Source organism: Strigops habroptila, chromosome 12, assembly GCF_004027225.2.
Source record: "Strigops habroptila isolate Jane chromosome 12, bStrHab1.2.pri, whole genome shotgun sequence".
In the NCBI taxonomy this organism is placed as follows: domain Eukaryota; kingdom Metazoa; phylum Chordata; class Aves; order Psittaciformes; family Psittacidae; genus Strigops; species Strigops habroptila.
Window position 1 is genome coordinate 24,818,631 of NC_044288.2, and position 18,351 is coordinate 24,836,981.

At 40.0% G+C, this 18,351-nt stretch overlaps 1 protein-coding gene across 2 annotated transcripts in view; it reads left to right on the forward strand.

Moving 5' to 3' along the window:
• SLIT3 (slit guidance ligand 3) overlaps positions 1–18,351 on the forward strand; it is a 518,327-nt gene that overhangs the window by 364,743 nt on the left and 135,233 nt on the right. For both annotated transcript variants that reach the window (XM_030504413.2, XM_030504412.1), the window contains 2 exons: positions 7,843–7,986; positions 10,626–10,789. In XM_030504413.2, the coding sequence (XP_030360273.1) occupies positions 7,843–7,986; positions 10,626–10,789 (308 nt within the window). The remainder of the gene's footprint in view (positions 1–7,842; positions 7,987–10,625; positions 10,790–18,351) is intronic.

Below are 18,351 nucleotides of genomic sequence, written 5' to 3' on the forward strand. Positions count from 1 at the left end.
GGGCACAAAGTTGGTTAACCAGTGTTTTTCATATCTAAGTAATACACCTTCCTCTCTGCAACCGTATTAAACATTCTGGGAGCCTTTTTATTATAGTTATACACTGCATGCTTTGCAGTGCTCTATTTCCTGGAACATCAAAGTATCATAAAATCTCTACTGTTTAAAGAGATTGTATAGCAAAATAATATAGGGGGATGAAATGTCATTTTTCTAATGCCTAGCAAGAATCAGTTTTCAATAAATCCTTTTCCTTGAGGAAATTTACTTTGCATAGTTACTAATCATACAAGTGCTCAGGTGTGTTGATTCTAAATCTTATGGTTGAGATCCCCATGGCTTGCTGGGCAAGAGAGAATCCCCATAGTGGACTCTGTTTTGATGTTGCTAGAAGTAGATATACTCCTGGGTTACATATATATTAAAATCAGAGGTTTGTTGTATTTCTCTCTCATAAAACAAAGCCAAAGCTTACAGCCTTCTCCTCTTTTTCCTAATGTCTGATCATTAGGGAAAACTCGACAGTGTAGTTGGAAAAGACCAATAATCATATTAGTGCCTGAAGTTTGACATGTTGACAGGTAAAGTAACTTTAAAAGTGGTGAAAAATTAGACTTCCAGATCCAAGCATCTAACCTGGGTTAAAATTAGAACTAGATCTAATATTTGCAACTCCAGCTGACCTTTGTTTAAAATAGACTAATATGAAGTGGCAAGTAATGGATGTACTGTTAGGAACTGCTATTACCAGTCTTCCCAAAATTAAACCAGTGAAACTGTGCTTTGAGCAGTTCTTTTTAACCTGCTTTTTAGGCTGTTTCTCCTTGGTTGAACAGCGAGATACTTGGTACTCCCATAGCTCTTCTGGAGAGATTGCTTGGCAAATGCCTCCATGGCAAATTTGTCAAGTTTGAAGTGCTTGTGTTGCATCGTAATTGTGAGTTGAATCCCAGTACTTAAGAGCTTAAATTAGAATCTACCAGTTATTAATTGTATACTTTTGGAGCTTGTTAGAAGCTCAAAGAAAATCCCATGAAGCACAAGCTCATACAAAGTATATTTAAAGAAAAAAAGAAATACAAAATTACTGTAAGGAGTGTACATCAATTCTGGTATTTTGTATTGTATACATTACACTGTTGGATACATAAACATCATTAAACAGTGATGCATCATTAAACATTAAACAGTATATAAATGTCAGAATAAAGAAATTACAGTTTTCCATTTCCAAGTCCTTTGTAGCACAGTAGCCTCTCCTCCTTCCCATAGCAATCTTCTGAGCTTTAAGTGATGTATAAAAGCTTCATGGTCCATGCAGTTCTTCATTTTTCTCCTAGAGTAAACAAGCATTAAAAGAGAGACCTTCTGTCTAGATGTAAGAGGAAACATTTTCGCACAAGCCCAGCAGTGGAGCAGGCTGCTGTGCGTTCTCTGTCCTTGAAGATTTTAAAGACCAGACTGAATTAAACTCGAAGCAACCTGGTCTGACCTTACAGCTCACCCTGGTTTGGGCAGTCTAACAGGACAAGAAGCTGCTCCAGCTTCCTGCCACTCCAAATTAACCTGTGACCTGATGAAATAATTGTTTCTCAGATAAAGTAAATATCTACATTGAATATCTATAAATTGGCCATGCTTTGAGCGACATTCAGAGCAGATGACCTCTGGAGGTCCTTTGCAAGCTATGACATTTCTGGGTTCTTTGATTCTAAATTCTTAGCAAAATGACATGTGAACTTTTCCCTTGATTACTCAAGATACTCCTGGCTACAGCAGAGATACTATGCAGCCCTCGTCCTTCTAGTCCAAGACAGAATGCTCTCTGCACAGTCCTACTTAATAGCTTTAGAGTTGTTTTCAAACTGTTTGCCTCATGCTTTTTTTCCTTCAGATTTTTGCATTTAGGCTGCTATTGTGATAATATTACTAAACTCAATAACTGCTGTTAAAGTGAATGAACAGCATCTACCAGACACAGAAATACAATTACAGTCAAGCACTAATGAAAGACTGCAACAGCATCTGCCTTTTCTGTGTCACTTCTGTAGCCTGTCTGCATGCAGCTTCCTAAAGCAACCACTAGTTCGTACGTCAGTGTGTAATTCATTAGCTCTTCTGACGCCAGTGCTCCAAGCTGGACTCACCTGACAGAAACTCTCCTAGTTATTATTGCACAAGAAACTAACTTCCCAGTAGTGCAGGAAGAGAAAATGTGCTTATTCTGTTGTGCATCTGAATTATCATGTGGTTATTTAAAATCGGCCGTGGCTTTATCTGCACACCTAAGTTAGACACTATGGAATTTTGAGGAACAGAAGTTCAGATGATATGACAATGTGTGCTTATAATTCTCCAGGTAGTAACACAAGTACTGCAGGACTGTTTTATGGATGGTGTTCAACTGGAGTTGCAGTTTTATGGATCAGAAATGAAAGGAGGCCTTTAAAAATCTCTCCAAAACAGGACTGTCAAAATGCTCTGTGCTTCCTTCTTGACTCCTTATCAGCATGTGACTTTCCCATTTTAATTTTCGTTGAGTAAATTTGTCATCACCATCATCCAGTTTCCTGAACATGGAGAAACACTTGAAGCTGGTTCAAGCAAGCATGGTGATAGTTTCACACTGGTTGTTATCAATTGAAGCACTGACAGACTTTTCAGTGGTCAGTCATCACATTAGAAAATGTAAATTTTAGTGGATGTCTAAATACCCTGTCTCGGTGAGAGGCAATCACATTGCTCCCCTACACTGTAGGCCATTTTAAAATGGTCCTGGATCCTAATACAATTATTTTGCCAATAAGCAGGGGGACACACAACTCTGTCCTTAGACACTCCTTGTCATTGACTGCTGGGATGACAGTACCTGACCAGGTACTTCCATACTGGCACTTCAGTTGTTCTCCCCTGATAAGTTGTGTTAAACCAAATATGACACTTGGTTCTCTGGAAATTTCAAGAGAAAATGATGAAAAAAGCATGCAAAAATACTTTTTTTTTTAACCTTATAACAGCTATTGTATATCCTAAGGAATGTTCTCTGCCAAGAGTCCTTTCTTTGCTGCCCCATAGTGCCTTTGAATGTAGGTGAAGCCTTTGACTAGAGATACTCTATAAAAGTCGATTTGTACTCTGCTGTTACCCATGCAAAACTGTTACCCAGTTCTCCTCTCCCATACAAGTCTCCTATGCATTTTGCATCTGCCTTTCTCTGGTGAGTTCTCATTTTCACCAGTGGAGTCTGGCATGTGGGATGTGCCAGCCGGTTCATGGGGTGCCAAACGTTTTCATTCTCCTCATGCTGTCATTGCTGTCAAAGCACAAAGCTCCTGAAAAGGAAAGAGAAGATTTCCAGTGGCTCCGTACAGCTTTTCTCCCTCATACTTTCCTTCTGGGCTTGTTGATGTGCTTTGGATGATTTCTGGTCCATCCTGTAGCACCAGAAGTTAACCTGTAGTCCCCAGCATGTGTTAAGGTTGCTAGGCTGCTGTTTCATTCCCCCGGTTATGTAGTTATTTGCTGATAGTTTGATTACTTGACTTCACTGAGCTGAAAATACAAATATTGCTAAGGGTAAAAGCCATTATAAACATCCCCATTTTCTCTTAAAAAACAATTTTTTCAATAATTTTGGGTTTGGAGTTCAAAATGTTATTTAAATGTTAATCACTTGAAACTGTGCTTGGGCATATAATTCAATTACGGGTCCATCTTAATTATGCAGATGGTGCTTATGAGCAGCTGATACAATTACAGTGCCAATTCAGCACACATTCGTTCAAAGGGCTTAGCTGAAACACATTATTATTTCAATGTGTGTGGACAAATGCACTGTTTCAGGAAATGGGCTCATGGAATTGCGATACTGCTCTGCTCATTGCTCTCAGTGGCGTGTAAACCACAAGGTCTTTAACCATTCGCCTGTGTTCTGTGGTGGTCCTAGGCTTGCAAGAGATTTCTTTATGTTCTTAACATAGCCAGAGGGATGGAAATGGAGACTTGAGTTCATAATCCGTCATCCCTCTGGGTAGCAGGCAGTTTTATTTCGACTTGAATTTTTAACCTCCTTTTGAATGCTGCACCACATCTGGAGGCCGTGTGTAAATCTCAGCCAATCAAGCTGATAACAAAATAGGGAAAGCAGTGGAATTTACTTTCATCATGAATTGGTGCAAAATAAATACCATGTAATGCTTGCTAAAATAAGACTCGACTTTTAATATTGTCTCTTCTGTTGGTGGGAGTCCAATAAAAAGGATCCCTTAGTCTGTTTTACAGCATGGTTCAGTGTTTAAGGAAGGTCAGTGTTTCTGCTTCCTAGAAGAGATTTTTCTCATATGCCTCTGTGTTAGTTTAAAAATATTTTCTTAGAGCCACTTTTAACTCCCTCTGAGGCCAGCCTTGTGTATCTGATTAATAATTAGGTGCCACTGGGGAGGCTGTGATAGTGAAGAAAGATTAAGCAAAGAGTTGGGATTTATACAGAGGAATAGTCATAGAGGGGATACTTTAAAATAACAGAGAGTTTTGGAAGGAATATAAACCTTAATGCTTCTGGCCAAAAGTCATCCTGTAACTCCCAGGAAATAGGAGGGAAGATATTTTAGGGATTATTTATTCAGCTTTCTCACAGTTTTTTACTCTCTCCCTACCCCCCCCCCCCCCTTCCCCTTTCTTGATAATTCTGATCAGAAATAGGGCATTGATCTATGTCACGATCCAGCGAGTATGGCCACGTCTGTATTACTATTGAGCACACTATCTGTCCTCTCTAGATTTAGGGACAGCATTTATAGTGCATAGATGATACACGGAATGGATGTTGTCACCTCAGAAAACTGTGTAGGATCTGAATTCCCACTTCTAAGCAGCCTGTACACTAAACAGCCTGCAACTTTCCTGTTCCAGGTTGCTTTCTCTGATGCTTAAAGTAGAGAGTGTGCCTCTGTACTTGTGGCTATTATAGGATCAGCTTCTCTCATATTTGGTATTTGGCTCCTACAGAAATGTCACGGATAACGCCATGAACCCGGTCAATAAAAATTCATGCCAGGAAAACTTGCCACAAAGTAAATTCTAATTTGCAGCATTGGGTTTATTCATATTTTGTTGAAACTAATCAGAGAATGGCTTCGAGTCCTGTGTATTGCCTGCAGCTCTAGGTCAGCTTCGCTCTGAGGGTTTATTGAGTGGGATCAATGATGGTTAGACTTCAAGCCCTGCAAGTGAATAGTATCTGCACAGCGCAGTTCTGCTGAGTGAGCACTTTTTAAGCATCACAGAAAGACATACTGGTTGTCCACGTATACAAATACAACTGTAGTTCAGTTGTAAATTCTCCATTACTGAGATTATTTTCATGTTTGCTTTATGCTTTGTCAGAAGTACTGCTTGCAGCATAAAATATTACTGTAATATTAGGAAAAAAAATAGCATCTAGCAAAATAAATGAAAGCACATACTTGCTTTCAGTTTTCTTCCTGTATAACTTAGGTACCAGGCATCTGTCCTAGAGCCAATCTATGCTGATGTGCAGTGCCTTAAGTCCATGTGGGACTAGTGCACAAGGGCAGGGGATAGAAACCAAAGTGTTTGTAATGCCAGAGTGCATGCCAGGGAATAAAACTCAGTAGCTGATTCTGCCTTCTAATAACATGTTAACGTGTTTTTTATGGAATAAATAATGTCCAAGCTTAAAAGAGAAATGTATAATGCAGAAGAACTGAGAGAGAACGAAGACTGCTTTGACTCGGATACATGAATGGCAATGAGAAACAAGTAGCAAGAGGTGACATTGATGTTTGCTGTTGGAGCAGAATCTCAGAAGCCAAATGCATGGGAGGAGCTGTTCCTGTAGCCTAATATGAAAATTACCCTGTTACTTCTGGTGGATTAGGTGTCACGTAATTATCAGTCACCGAAATACAGATTCCAGAGGGGTCAATCCTAGCTCTGCTTATGATTTCATAAAATTATTTTAGCTATTAGTTCATGCAAAAAGGTAGTTTCATTTATCCATCATTGCCTTCTTTGTGACTTTCTCTTATCTAAGGTCAAACTTTGTTTTCAACACCATATAAAGAAGAAAATTTGGGTAAATTGGTATTGACTTTTCTGTAGGCTAAAAGGTGAGTTGTGCTCTGATGCCCTCTTATTCCAAAGCACTGCATTCCTGTTCTCCTTGGGAAAAGGGCTTTACTCAAGTACTCTGTCTTTTATCTGTCACAATTGCCGTAGCCATTTACCGCAGCAATGGGGCTCTGCCAAAACGGCAGTAGGAGCAGGGAGCTGCAGTGAGGGTACAATGGTCCAAAGGTTTCAGCAGTGCAAAGGCAGGATGCTGTGCAGAGGAAGCACCTTCTGGAGCAAAGCAAAAGCAGCTAACTAGCATGCATTTCTTCCCTGAGAGGTTGCCCTGTTGTCTACAGCGGTGTATGTGCAGTTTGTTGGAAGCTCCCTGTGCTGTTAGAGGTGTGTTTAAGATGGTATATTTGTTTGCTGAGGAATAGAAGAGGTCTTTTCCTTTTTGCCCAGAGAGACATTAGTCTTCTGATTTAGTATTAGTGTGGTGCCTCACAGAGTGCCACAGTGTTGTAATATTAAGCTCTTCAAACTCATTGACTTAAGTATCAAGAATTTTGTGACCAAGAGAACTGAGTTAACATCATATATTATTTGCAGTGTACCATTTTCATCAGGCTGATAGTAGTCAAAGATGTGGGTTTTGGCTTTTGTGAGAAGAATAGGTCATTTCCTAACTATCTTCTAAGTGTGAAATACTACATATGCAGATGACAGTGACAATCTTAAGTGGTTTTGTGTTTGAGTGTCTTGGAGGGAGCTCCAGTTTCTTGGGACTGTATCTACTTGTTATACGTGACAGAACTCTAGCTGAACAATCTAAGAGAACTTGCACAAGTACCTAGATTTTCTGGCTGAACTGATTAGTTCTGGCAACTGGCTGCTGTTTAAAAGTGCAAAAAAAAAAATAAGGATGTAAATTGCCTTCGTGCTGCTCCACAGGAATCTGGTATAACTGGAATGGGGTAGGTTCATAGATTAGTAGGACAATGGAGGTTGGAAGGAACCTCACGTGATCACTAGCAGTGAGACTGGAGAACCAGAGCCACCTTACGAGGTCAGAGAGGGTTGCTCAGGGCTTTATTCAGCATTATCTTGAAACCCTCCAACAATGAAGACTGCACAACTCCTGTGAGCAACCTGGTGCATGGCTTGGCTACCCTTAGTTATGAAGTGACTTGCCTATCAGTAAGTTTTAGTCCAGACCCTACACTTCTCTCATCTCTGAAGAGAATCAGGTTTTCTTTCCTTCTATGATTAAATTATCCTCACACTGCTTATCAAAAGAGGACAAAATTCCAGGATTTCACTGAGACTTAAGACAGATGCTGGTAGAGAAAACTGGAATAAAAAAGGATTCTTCTCACTGTGGAGTTGGTGTATGAGTGTGTGCATGGAATTGCAGGGTGGGGAGTACTTGCAGTTTCTGTGTATATCAGCTGAAGATACACAGCTGAAGGCACCTTTGAATATTTATGTAGAATTTTGAACAAATGGGGGGGCCTGGGCGTTAAAAAAAAAGACATATTCTAAGTATTTTAAGATAGCCAGCACCGTTACATTTGTGTATATTCCCCAGCTGTGAGAGTACTAATGTTGACTATGGGTTTTTCACATTTTAAATGTAACAGGCAAATGAAGACCTTTAAATGTGGGTTGGCTTTGGTGGCTGGGTTAATAATTTTTTTAGATTTAACCCCACAGTTCAGTCTTATCTTTATTTGATTAATGAATTATAAACCTTTCCTCTGTTTTCAGGCTTCTCAATGCCAATAAGATCAACTGCCTGAGGGTAAACACGTTTCAAGGTCTGCATAATCTCAAGCTGCTATCTCTTTATGACAACAAACTGCAGACCATCAGCAAGGGGCTCTTTGCACCTCTCCGATCGATCCAGACTCTGTGAGTATGCAGGCGTAGCATAAAATGACAGCCTTCTTTTTCTCTCCCAAAGCTGTTGCCTGTCTTTGCAAAGGCTTTTTAACAAAAATCTGTGAAGGCAATTGGAAGAGACCCCAAAGATAGCAGCCCCTCCTTTTCTGACAGAAATAAAAGGCATAAGAAAACAAAGTATTGCATAAATTCAGCACAGCCAGCTATCAATGCAGCCTGCCAATAGTGACATGAATGTCATAAGTGTTTTAAGCTCCCAGAATAATTCATTCATCCTGTTAGTAGGGAAGATAATATGTAAATTTGAGTCTTTACAATATATGAACAGCAGATTCTATTAAAACCATTGCCTAACAGTTTTTAATGGGCTAATGAGTTGGCATCTCTCCTTACTGGGTCTGCATCCTGCTGTATAGTTCCTGACTTCTGAAACCATATTTCAGCTGACATTCCACTTAAGGGAAGGGGTACATTCTATTATTTGGTCCATTAAGAAAATCCACAGAACATTTTCTGAGTCTTTGAATTGGAAGCATTAGAAGAGGGATCAGAAGCAAAAGTATAGAAATGACTCTATTTTACAAAAGGAGGTTTCATCCTAAAGCTGTAAGTAGTAAGAAATTAAGATAAACAGTACTCCTTAACAGCTGGAGTTGACAGCCTGATATAGATGAAAACCAAGGAAGAATCCCCTCACCCAATATTATGTATGTGCATGTATATATTTGTGTGTGCTCTGTGTGTAGTATGTAAGTATGTACATTTCCAGTACTAAAATATATATGTGCATGTATATATAGACACACAATAATGGAATGTATATTCACATTATATATGTATATACATACACATACTATAGTACTGGAAATGTACTCATAGAATCATAGAATGGATTGGATTGGAAAGAACCTTAAGATCATCTAGTTCCAGCCCCCCTGCACGTATATATTTTAATACTGGAAATGCATTGGCCAAATTAGTTTTAGAAATGTATTAATTTGTGTAAAACTGAACTAAGAGGGAGGGTTTCTAGCAGCAGGTACCTGCCACCTCCCCTGGCAGCCACAAGCACAGCCTCAATTTCCAGCAAGTATCTGGCCAGTCTGTATTACTGCAAGCCATTAAGGCATTTGGATAATCATGTACAACTCCCCCCACTTATGCCCCCCACCTCTACCATGCTTCCTGCTGCTGCAACATGCTGCGTACATACATAGATGTATACATTAACAAGGGTGACAGAGAAGGTTCATTTACAGGTATATAAGATTTGTCAATCTTATGAGGCAACACCCTGAAGGTTTAAAAATTCCTCCTTGTTCCATGGGGTTTTATTGGCACTGCTGTGGCCGGTACGTAGAATGGACTTGTTGCTTCACAGCAAGACACTTTTTTCATGAAATATTTTGATTCATTCTCCCATTTCTAGTACTCCAAGTGATTGCCATCTTCTGCCTTTTTTCTAGAGCTACAGACTCCCATGTCCTGTCTCTGTGTGCTGGTTTGTTCTTTGGACCTTTCACACCAGGAAAGGCTCTGCTACAACAGTAATCTTTAGTCTCTTCAGGCACTTTCTGCTATGCTTTCACGTCCCACTCCTTGAAATCCTGTTGTATTCTGTACTTAACTCTGTTAAGTGACAGTTCATAAATATAACTGCAAACAGGAAAGAAAAGAAGTTGCTTCAGGTGGAAAAAATACAATAGCAGCAACAGAGCAGAGCTCTTGTGAGGCTACAACTTTACACCTCTGTCCAAACCAAATTGAAACATCTGTCTTATTTAAAACTGTCTTTGCAGAGAGTCGTGCCCTGCTTCCTTGGAAGTTAGAGGGACTGCTGCAAGTCAGCTTAACTGAGATCAAAATCAGGCTCTGAGAAAGACCTGGCAAACTCTCCTGATACAATGCTCAGCTTTGTCAAGCAGAGCAAATCGTAACAGCAGCAGAGAAATGCTGTTTTTCTCTGAGATTTCTATTAACAAAGTCTAAATATCCAGTTAGAATGAATGTTACAATGCCTATTTCTGATTGTGTGGGAAATATGTTGTGCAAAGGATAGAGTTAAATTGTATCTTGCATGAACAGTTCAGTCTCAAAAGTAAAATTTTTTTGCTCCAGGAAAAAACGCATAGAGGAGGAATATTATTCCACAGGTTGAGTATATGCAAATATCTATTTCACTCTTGAGGAAAGACTTCTGGATCTCTTCTGGCTTTGCCCATAGAGCCAAGATTCACTAATCGCATTTGGATCCCTAGGAAACTGAGCTTGCCAATAAAATTTCTTTTACGCCAGGATACAAAATGATCTTCAGGACAGGTGCATCAGAAAAGGTGCATTTCCCTCAAAAGGCAGCATTTCAGGCTGTCAGGAGAAAACACAGGACTTGGTGTCCTTTAAAGCAGGTTTTGCTATCTTAATTTTTGTTTCCCCTGCGAAAGGACTTGCAGCAGGCTTAATGAGCTCCGAAATGGGAGAGCTGACAGGATTCTCCCATTCATGTGCAGCGCCGCATGGTTTCCGCCAGGCCTGGGGTTTGGGCGAAGCTTATTCAATTACTCTACTCTTCAGGTTCGTGTGTGTGAAAAACATTGATGGAGCACAGTGTCACAGGTCACTTCTGATTAAACATCCCATCCTTCTTGCAGACATTTAGCTCAGAATCCATTTGTGTGCGACTGCCATTTGAAGTGGCTGGCTGATTACCTGCAGGATAATCCGATAGAGACCAGCGGCGCTCGGTGCAGCAATCCACGTCGCCTTGCCAACAAGCGAATCAGCCAGATCAAGAGCAAGAAGTTCCGCTGCTCAGGTAATTCATTTATCCAGGCTGTACTGCACTTTCAATTCAGAAATAAGCAGGTCCAGAGAGCTTACTAATTGAATCTTCAGGACAGTGTTTGCTATAATGGATATTAGGGAGCATCTTTGAAAATTAAATTTGGAAAATTCAGTTAGTTCTCCAGAAAGCCAATTACCTTATGGATTAAAAAGGAAAAAAAAAAAAAAAAAAAGAAAAAGAAAAGGACAAAAGGGAGCAGTCTATAGCTGTCTTCTTGTGTCTCTTACAAACAAAGAAAAGAAATGAGAAATGCTTCTGACATTCGATTTTAAAGAATTACTAGGTTATAAAATGTCTAAGGAAAACAGGAAAGATGTATATAAATCCATGTGGCAAATGTCATATTTTGAAGGGGTGGAAGGTGGATGGATTGTCACTTGTATTCAAGCAGAACTCTTATTGACCTTAATGAGAGCTGAGCTCAAGTAAGTTCTTAGACCTAAAAGGCTGAAAACAGTACGAGTAAGATTTTTATACCACTGGCAAAGGGCATTTCTGACCTAGGATACGAGGGAAGCTGGAGGTAAAGTTTGGACGTTTTATATCCACAAGTAGCATGCACTAATTCCAGTAAAACTGCCATCAAAGTTGGTAAGATTTGGAGGTTTAATAAGTTTTGAATGAAAACTTGCATCATAGTTTAAGCAAAGATTTTGTCTTGTGTATGAGCTAGATGGAAAAAAATGTTTCCACCTGAAAATAACCTCTGAAGTAACATAAACACCTTTTTCTGAAGCCTATCCATATTTTATTTATGGCCCAGCTATCACTAAAATGACATTTATTGCCTTGCACAGCACAACGAGGCAGACTGCGGCTTCTTGTGTTTTTTTCTATTGGTTATATGTATTTTAGATTACTGCATTTTGTATACTGGAAAGACAAGCAGGTTTCAGTGAGCAAATCTGTTAGTGTGTACTGAGAAGAAAAATGACTGTTATTGATGGACTGCTGGCAATGTTTTCTATGAAAATTACTGTGATTTCTGTCTTTTTCCCCTGAAAAGAAAAAAAACAAAACAAAACACAAAACAACCAACCATGATTAATTGTGTTCTGGTGGTAAAAGATTAATGACTCTAGATGGGGTTGCAGCATGAAGCTGAATGGCAGCAGCCCAAAACAAGCCGTTGTGCTTTGTGTATCTCTGCAAGCAATATGCTGAGCTAAACCTTCTCTTTATGGAGAAAATAAAATAAAGATAACTTCATTTGCAGTCAGGTTTACCAGGGCATGAATGTTAAAGTCTTCAGTCACTTGTGACTCAAGCCACAAAATTTATAACCAGAACAGAAATTAGAACATACTTTTATCGAGGTTTTTGGATTGTGTCCATCATAGGAACAAGATAATTAGTAATATTCATATTTAAAGAAACTGGAAATTCAAATGCATAAATATCATTTAGAAAGGAAAATAGACTGCAGAAACAGAGCAGCGTAAATCTGCACCCAATTTGCAATTGTTATTTTCTTCTGCTTTTATTAATAGGCTATAGAAATCAATGTTATGTATGTGCAGGCATGCCTTGAACAATGGTACAGGCTATTGGATAAGGCAAACACCACCTGATATCATTTATGAAAGGTCATAACTAAGAAGAGTAAGAATGCAGAACACAGTACCTGGTGATGTTGAGAATAATATTGTGTGTGAGTTCTTATCTTGGGGGTCCTTTCCTTGAGGCATTAGGCTGGTTTTTCCTTGGTCTCCAGTTCTGTGAGTATATCAAAACCACATGGAAAAGGCATAAACTTGACTTATGAAGGAGGGGAGCAGGGATTGTACAGCTTCAGAACAAAGATTTCAGCTGGATGAAAACTAATTCTATTCAAAAGCTCAATAGAGAAGATATCCTTGCCTGTAGAGTTTCCAGATGGCAATGAGATATGTTGAACTCGACTCACTGTCTGCTCACATGAGACAGAGGGAACATCTAATAGTTTAGAAGAATCTTAGTTTGTAAATCAATCCAGAGAACAGACATCCTTGGCACCTGCTCTGCTCAAGTTGTCCCTTTGAATCATGGCTGATTCAGACTTGGCATTTAGCAGGAATTTTCCATGTTTTCATTTTGAGGAATATGTTTCATCCCAGGATTTAACACAGCATGTCTCTGTGCAGAAAAGGCCATGAGGTATGAATCTTCATCATTCAAAGTCAGACTTTTGAGCAGTGCTTTATGTTATCCAGGGATGAGCCTGCACAATCCCACTGGGATGGCAATGCTTAGTAACTTGTCAGTGTCCTTGCTGGTTGTTGAATTCCATCAAGTTTTTACATTGTTTGCTCAGTGTATGAGAAAAGAATTTTTATTTTAAATCCTTCTGTAAATGTGCATCTCTTTTCTCAAAGGGTTCTTGTTTCAGGATCCTGTTATTTTCATGTAGTTTGTTTAAAACATTTAGAACAGAGATCAGAGAGAGGTGTGAGGTTGGAACTCACTGAATATGAGGGCTTGGTTAAGGAAGCAATGTGAGGGATTTTATCCTGACCTGGGCTTTGACCTTAGGACGGTGATGAGGATGCACAGAAAGTGTCAGCTCTGTGGGAGTAGAGTTACTCAGCCAGCATCAGGATCACACACAGGAGTAGTTCAGCTTAGGTGAGCTTGATACTTTGGAATCAGGAAAAGGACCAGTTCTGAAGTTGTAAAATTCTGAGGTTGTCCTGAAGCAATCTGTGTGTTTTGCACATTCATTGGGATTCTACAATGGATCATAAAGGGGACTGTCAGTAAGGACCTGGCATTAGAAAAAATCTGGTTGCTCAGTACATTAGCAGAAGAAAGGGAAGTAGCAGAAGGATAGGAAAGAGGACTGGTTAGCAGGAATGCAGAAGAAAAGCTGAGATGCTTGAAGCTTCGTCAGTCGGAAATGGTAGAGGAACATCAAGAAGATAATGTGAAGAGGACACATTCTGAGATGCACATCGGCTGAATAGAACTGTATTTGATCGATTGAATGAAACCATGAAGACAAAACTATGCAGCACAGTAAAAAAAGAAATCAAATCTAGAAAACTTCATTCTGCATACTGTTTCCCTCAGGTTTTATTCCAGGTCCCCGCTGTCCTTTTAGATAGCATTCCACAAGAATAACTTTCCTTCTTGTGTTAATTCATCATCGAGGCACTTTTCCCAGATGCTCTTTCCTCCCTGAACCAAACAACTCAAGCTTTTACTGAGAATGATGAAGCAACATCTGCAAAGGTTATGAGTGGCCATAGGAAGGATATTCTGTGCAACAGGTAGATAAGGTACATAATTCTTTTTAAAAGGAGAATTGGAAGCATTATAGCATGAAATGAAGGAACAGCAGGGAAAGGGGCATGGTTTTGCCCGGGGCTGTGAGACAAGCAAAGCTGTTGAATATACTATCAAATATGTTTAAGCCTCACATTGCAATAGATACTATTTCCTGTGGTTTTCTGCCTGCCATTTAATGCGATGCACCAAAATAATAGTAAACCTCCCCCTTGCTCAGCTCTCTCCCCACAGCTATAGAATCAGAGACTAAAAATGGTTTTTCTTGAAAGAGAAATGGGAGGAACAGGCTGTGACTAATTCTCTCTCTTCTGTTTAGAAAAGGGAAATACTGTCATTTTCAGTAGCAACAGTAAAATTCTGATGATCGTTTTCTTTTTGGCTGCATCTGCCCACTGTGACAACCTAAGGATCCAATGGTACTTGCCAGCCTTAGGTCACTGGAGGTTCCCTTCTTGGTAGGAATAGGAGGAAAAGAACAATAAATATGTTCTGCCCAGTAGCATTTGATTAAGTTCACTACACAGCAGCTTTGTTTTCTAAAGCAGCACTGGGCTTTAGGAGGAAGGGAATTGAATCTACGAGCAGATTGTGTTGTCTCTGTGGTAGCTTATTGTCACTTCAAGAGTTGGCAGAATCCTTGATTGCTGTGTGACACTGTGTATGAAATAGCTTTTGCAGAGAGCTGCCCTTGTGTTCAGCTGTGTATCTTTTTTTTCCCTGTGGTATGTTTGTGCTTTTCAATATATTGTGTATTTCAAAAGCGATGAGAGTTCCACCTGCCTTTCCGACACAAGCCATTCTTGGTAGTGATCAAAGCATATGTATATCTACAAGCATCACATCACAAAAGCTTTTTACTTTCTAATTCTTAGAAATAAGAATCTTAGAAATATGTTTATTATTTGAAATACTATGTAATAAACCTGTCTTCCCACTTCCTCTTGCATTGGGACATCCATGGTATCTAACTGACTGTAATTAGTGACTTCAGGTCCAGATAATGCTGTGCAAATCAAAAGCACAGGGAATAAGAGGAGGAGGACAGTGAACCATCTGCCATTATGATTCTCTCCTTTTTGGACACTGCATCTTGTTAGCCCAAGCCAAATCAAACTCAGCCTCTGTGGTACATACAGATCCAGAGCTTGCATATTTAGGGCTAATGTTGTATCTCTTGTGTTATCCCCTGTTACTACATAGTAATGTAGTTGCTGCTTGTTCACTCATAATTCTTGAAGGCATTTGATAAAACCTCTTCTTACTAACTGCAGGTTTTGTCCTAATTCTTTGTGTGTCTTTTACAGTCTCTATCTTCATCCATATTCACCTTTCTTGGGTTACCTGCCTACTTTGGAACAAAGTTCCTATTACGTGTGATCACCTGAAATTTCCTTCTGTCTTCTCTGCATTGTTTCAACCTCAGAAGTATAGAACTGCAATGGACGGAGTGTTCCCAGTCAGGAAAACATAGGCTACACGTCAGGGCTTTTTCTCTGGTCCTTACAGTATTCTACATGTTTCCTGGCCCCTGGTCTTCCTAGGTTATCCCCTTCGCTGCTCTTAGTGACATGTAAACACTGTTCAAGCTCTTTGAGCTCTCAAAATGAAAGTTGAAATAAATTGTTATTCCTCAGCCAGTGTTTGAAAGTCATGAATGACAAGTGAATTTAATCCAGATCTTCTGATTGAAACACCCTCCAGTTGTTCCCATAATTTGCCAGTCATTCTGATGACAACTTTGCAAATTCCTTCCAGTTTTAGTAAGCAAATAGTCTTTTTTGTGCGCTGATCTCCAGCTGCTCTTGTCCGCCTGGTTCCAGTGCTGCAGTGACACGTGCTCGGGCACTCACGATTCTGCCTGCCCTTAGCATGCTGGTCTGCAGCAGCTCCTGCCTGAGCAGGCACCAAGCCCTGGCAGCTTGGAGGTTTGTCCGTGCAGGAGGTGATGCATGGACATGTTAACGGGAAATTAACGTCCTGTTAACGGGAAATCTCATAGAATCAACAGGGTTGGAGAAGATCTTTAAGCTCATCCAGTCCAACCGTTCCCCAGCACTGCCAAGGCCACCACTAACCCATGGCACTGAGGCCTCATCTACACAGTGTGTGAACACTTGCAGGGACGGTGACTCCAGCACTGCCCTGGGCAGCCTGTTCCAATGCCTGAGCACCCTTTGGGGAAGGAATTGTTCCTCATCTCCAACCTAATCTTGTCTGATGCCAAGCTCCAGCACTTCTGTCCACAGGGCTTTTGCTTGAGCAGAGTGAGGGAAAGGGCCATGAAACATTGCCTATGATCTGGACAAGTGAAAAGTTAACTGCATTTGGAGTTCTTTCTGCGGGGTTTTTCTGTGTGTTTTGGTTTGGTTTTATGCAGTGAAAGACTCAGCAAAAGTACCTTCAGAAACTCCGAATATAGTGAAACTGAGAATATGCATTCGTTGTGCACAAGAATAATTCTGTCTGAATGGAAGGCTGTTTAACAGCAACAAATCACCTGCAGGTTAAATCCTGAATTCATAATTATGAACCTAAAGTCTACACCGTACTCTGTAACTGAGTATATTTGAGATGTGGTTTGCATGACATGTTCCTGAAGTTGAAGTCATTAGAGAACACATGACTGCTATGACTAATAGTAATGGAGCTAAATTCCCTTGTCCTGTAGAAATGTTCCTGTTGCAGAAGTAATTTGGCTGTACTGTATTCTGGTTATAGCCTTCCCTTTAAATCTTTGATAGGAATTCAGATCTGTATGTTAATATTTGTGTCAGTTCCTCTAACTCTTCACTAGCTCATGATGAGTAGGATGGTGAAGGTTTCCTGCACTATAGTAGGGGGCAAGTAGGCAGGATGGAAACCGTTTTACTCAAGGAAGCATAAGCTTAACATAGAGCAGGTGGGTCTGTTTGGCAGAGAGTGTGGTTCTTAATTAGAAAGCAAATTGACGTGTCCCAGTTAGAAAGTTTATTTTAAGGCTCTGCCTCATTTTATTTTTAAGTAGAGGTAGTCTTCAAAAAAGCTAAACATCTGACCTGCTTTGTTACCAGCCAACATCCTCACTTGCAATTATAGTAGAGAGGCGATGAAAAGAGGGAGAATGAATGTTGAGACACAGCTTCATCCAGGTCACTTAGACTTCCAAATAACATAATTGTCCTAGATTCCCCCTGTAGGCAAAGTACAGAGCTATATAGATTCCCCACTTGAGAGCTGAGTTGTCCTCTGGAGGTGTCTTCGTTAGCTATGGCAGAAAGCTGAGTGGTTGCTCTTGTAACTCAGATACCTCAAAAACTGAAGTAGGGCAAAGGTTGTTCTCTTCTCTCACTTGCCATGGCATGTGTTGAGATTAAGCTGCGCAACACTTACCAGAGATGCAAAATTAGCACTTTTTTGTGTGTAGATAGTGGTCGTTTGAAGAGGATAAAGAAAATAATTGGAGAGGCATTGATATAAAGAGAGACAGTCAGCTAAAACCAGAGCAGGAGTGTTTGCGCCTGCAGTTGGGCAGTAAATTTTCATGTGACTATTCCAAGGCTGCAGCAGTCTCCTGAGGTGTTACAGCTTGATGGGACAGTTAAAAACAGGGTCCTAGATACAAATTCTTAGCAAACTGCAGGTTCAGTGCCCGATAAACCAACAGCTGTTGGTTTACCAGAGGCGAACTCGCACCAAGCCCAAACCATACAATGCTGCTGGGATGTAGAATCTATCTAAAAGGGTGGAGGTTTTCATGGGAACTGGCAGATACCTGGAGGTATGGTCATTCCTTTTTCAACCTTTTTTCTTTCTTTGGAAACATTTATACAGAATGATCTTATGTACATCCAAAGGATTTTATATATATATGTATATATATATAAAAAAATTAAAAATAACGTGCTTCCCTGGTTTTTGTGAGGTTTTTTTGTTTTTTTTTTTTTAAAGAACAAAAAACCAAAAAAGGAGGCTCTGTTCCTGCACATGTTTTGCAATAGTCTGCAACAAGCAGAAAGGCCAGAATGTGCCTGTGGAGTATTTTGCCTTTCTTGTATTCTGGGGACATAAATTAGGATTTTCGCAGCCTTTTCTTTGTGTGCTGGTACCTCTTGTTCGTTGGAGTTGCTGATTAGCTGAGGCTGTTGTTGTAAGCGGTGTTTAATTAGTGCAGCAGAGGAACAGAGACTTGTTCCAAATGTTCTCTGGGGGTTTCTCAGGAAGACGCTTGCAGGGCTCTGACTAAATTTGTTTCTAGTAGGACTGAAAGAGTTCATTGACACTGAAAT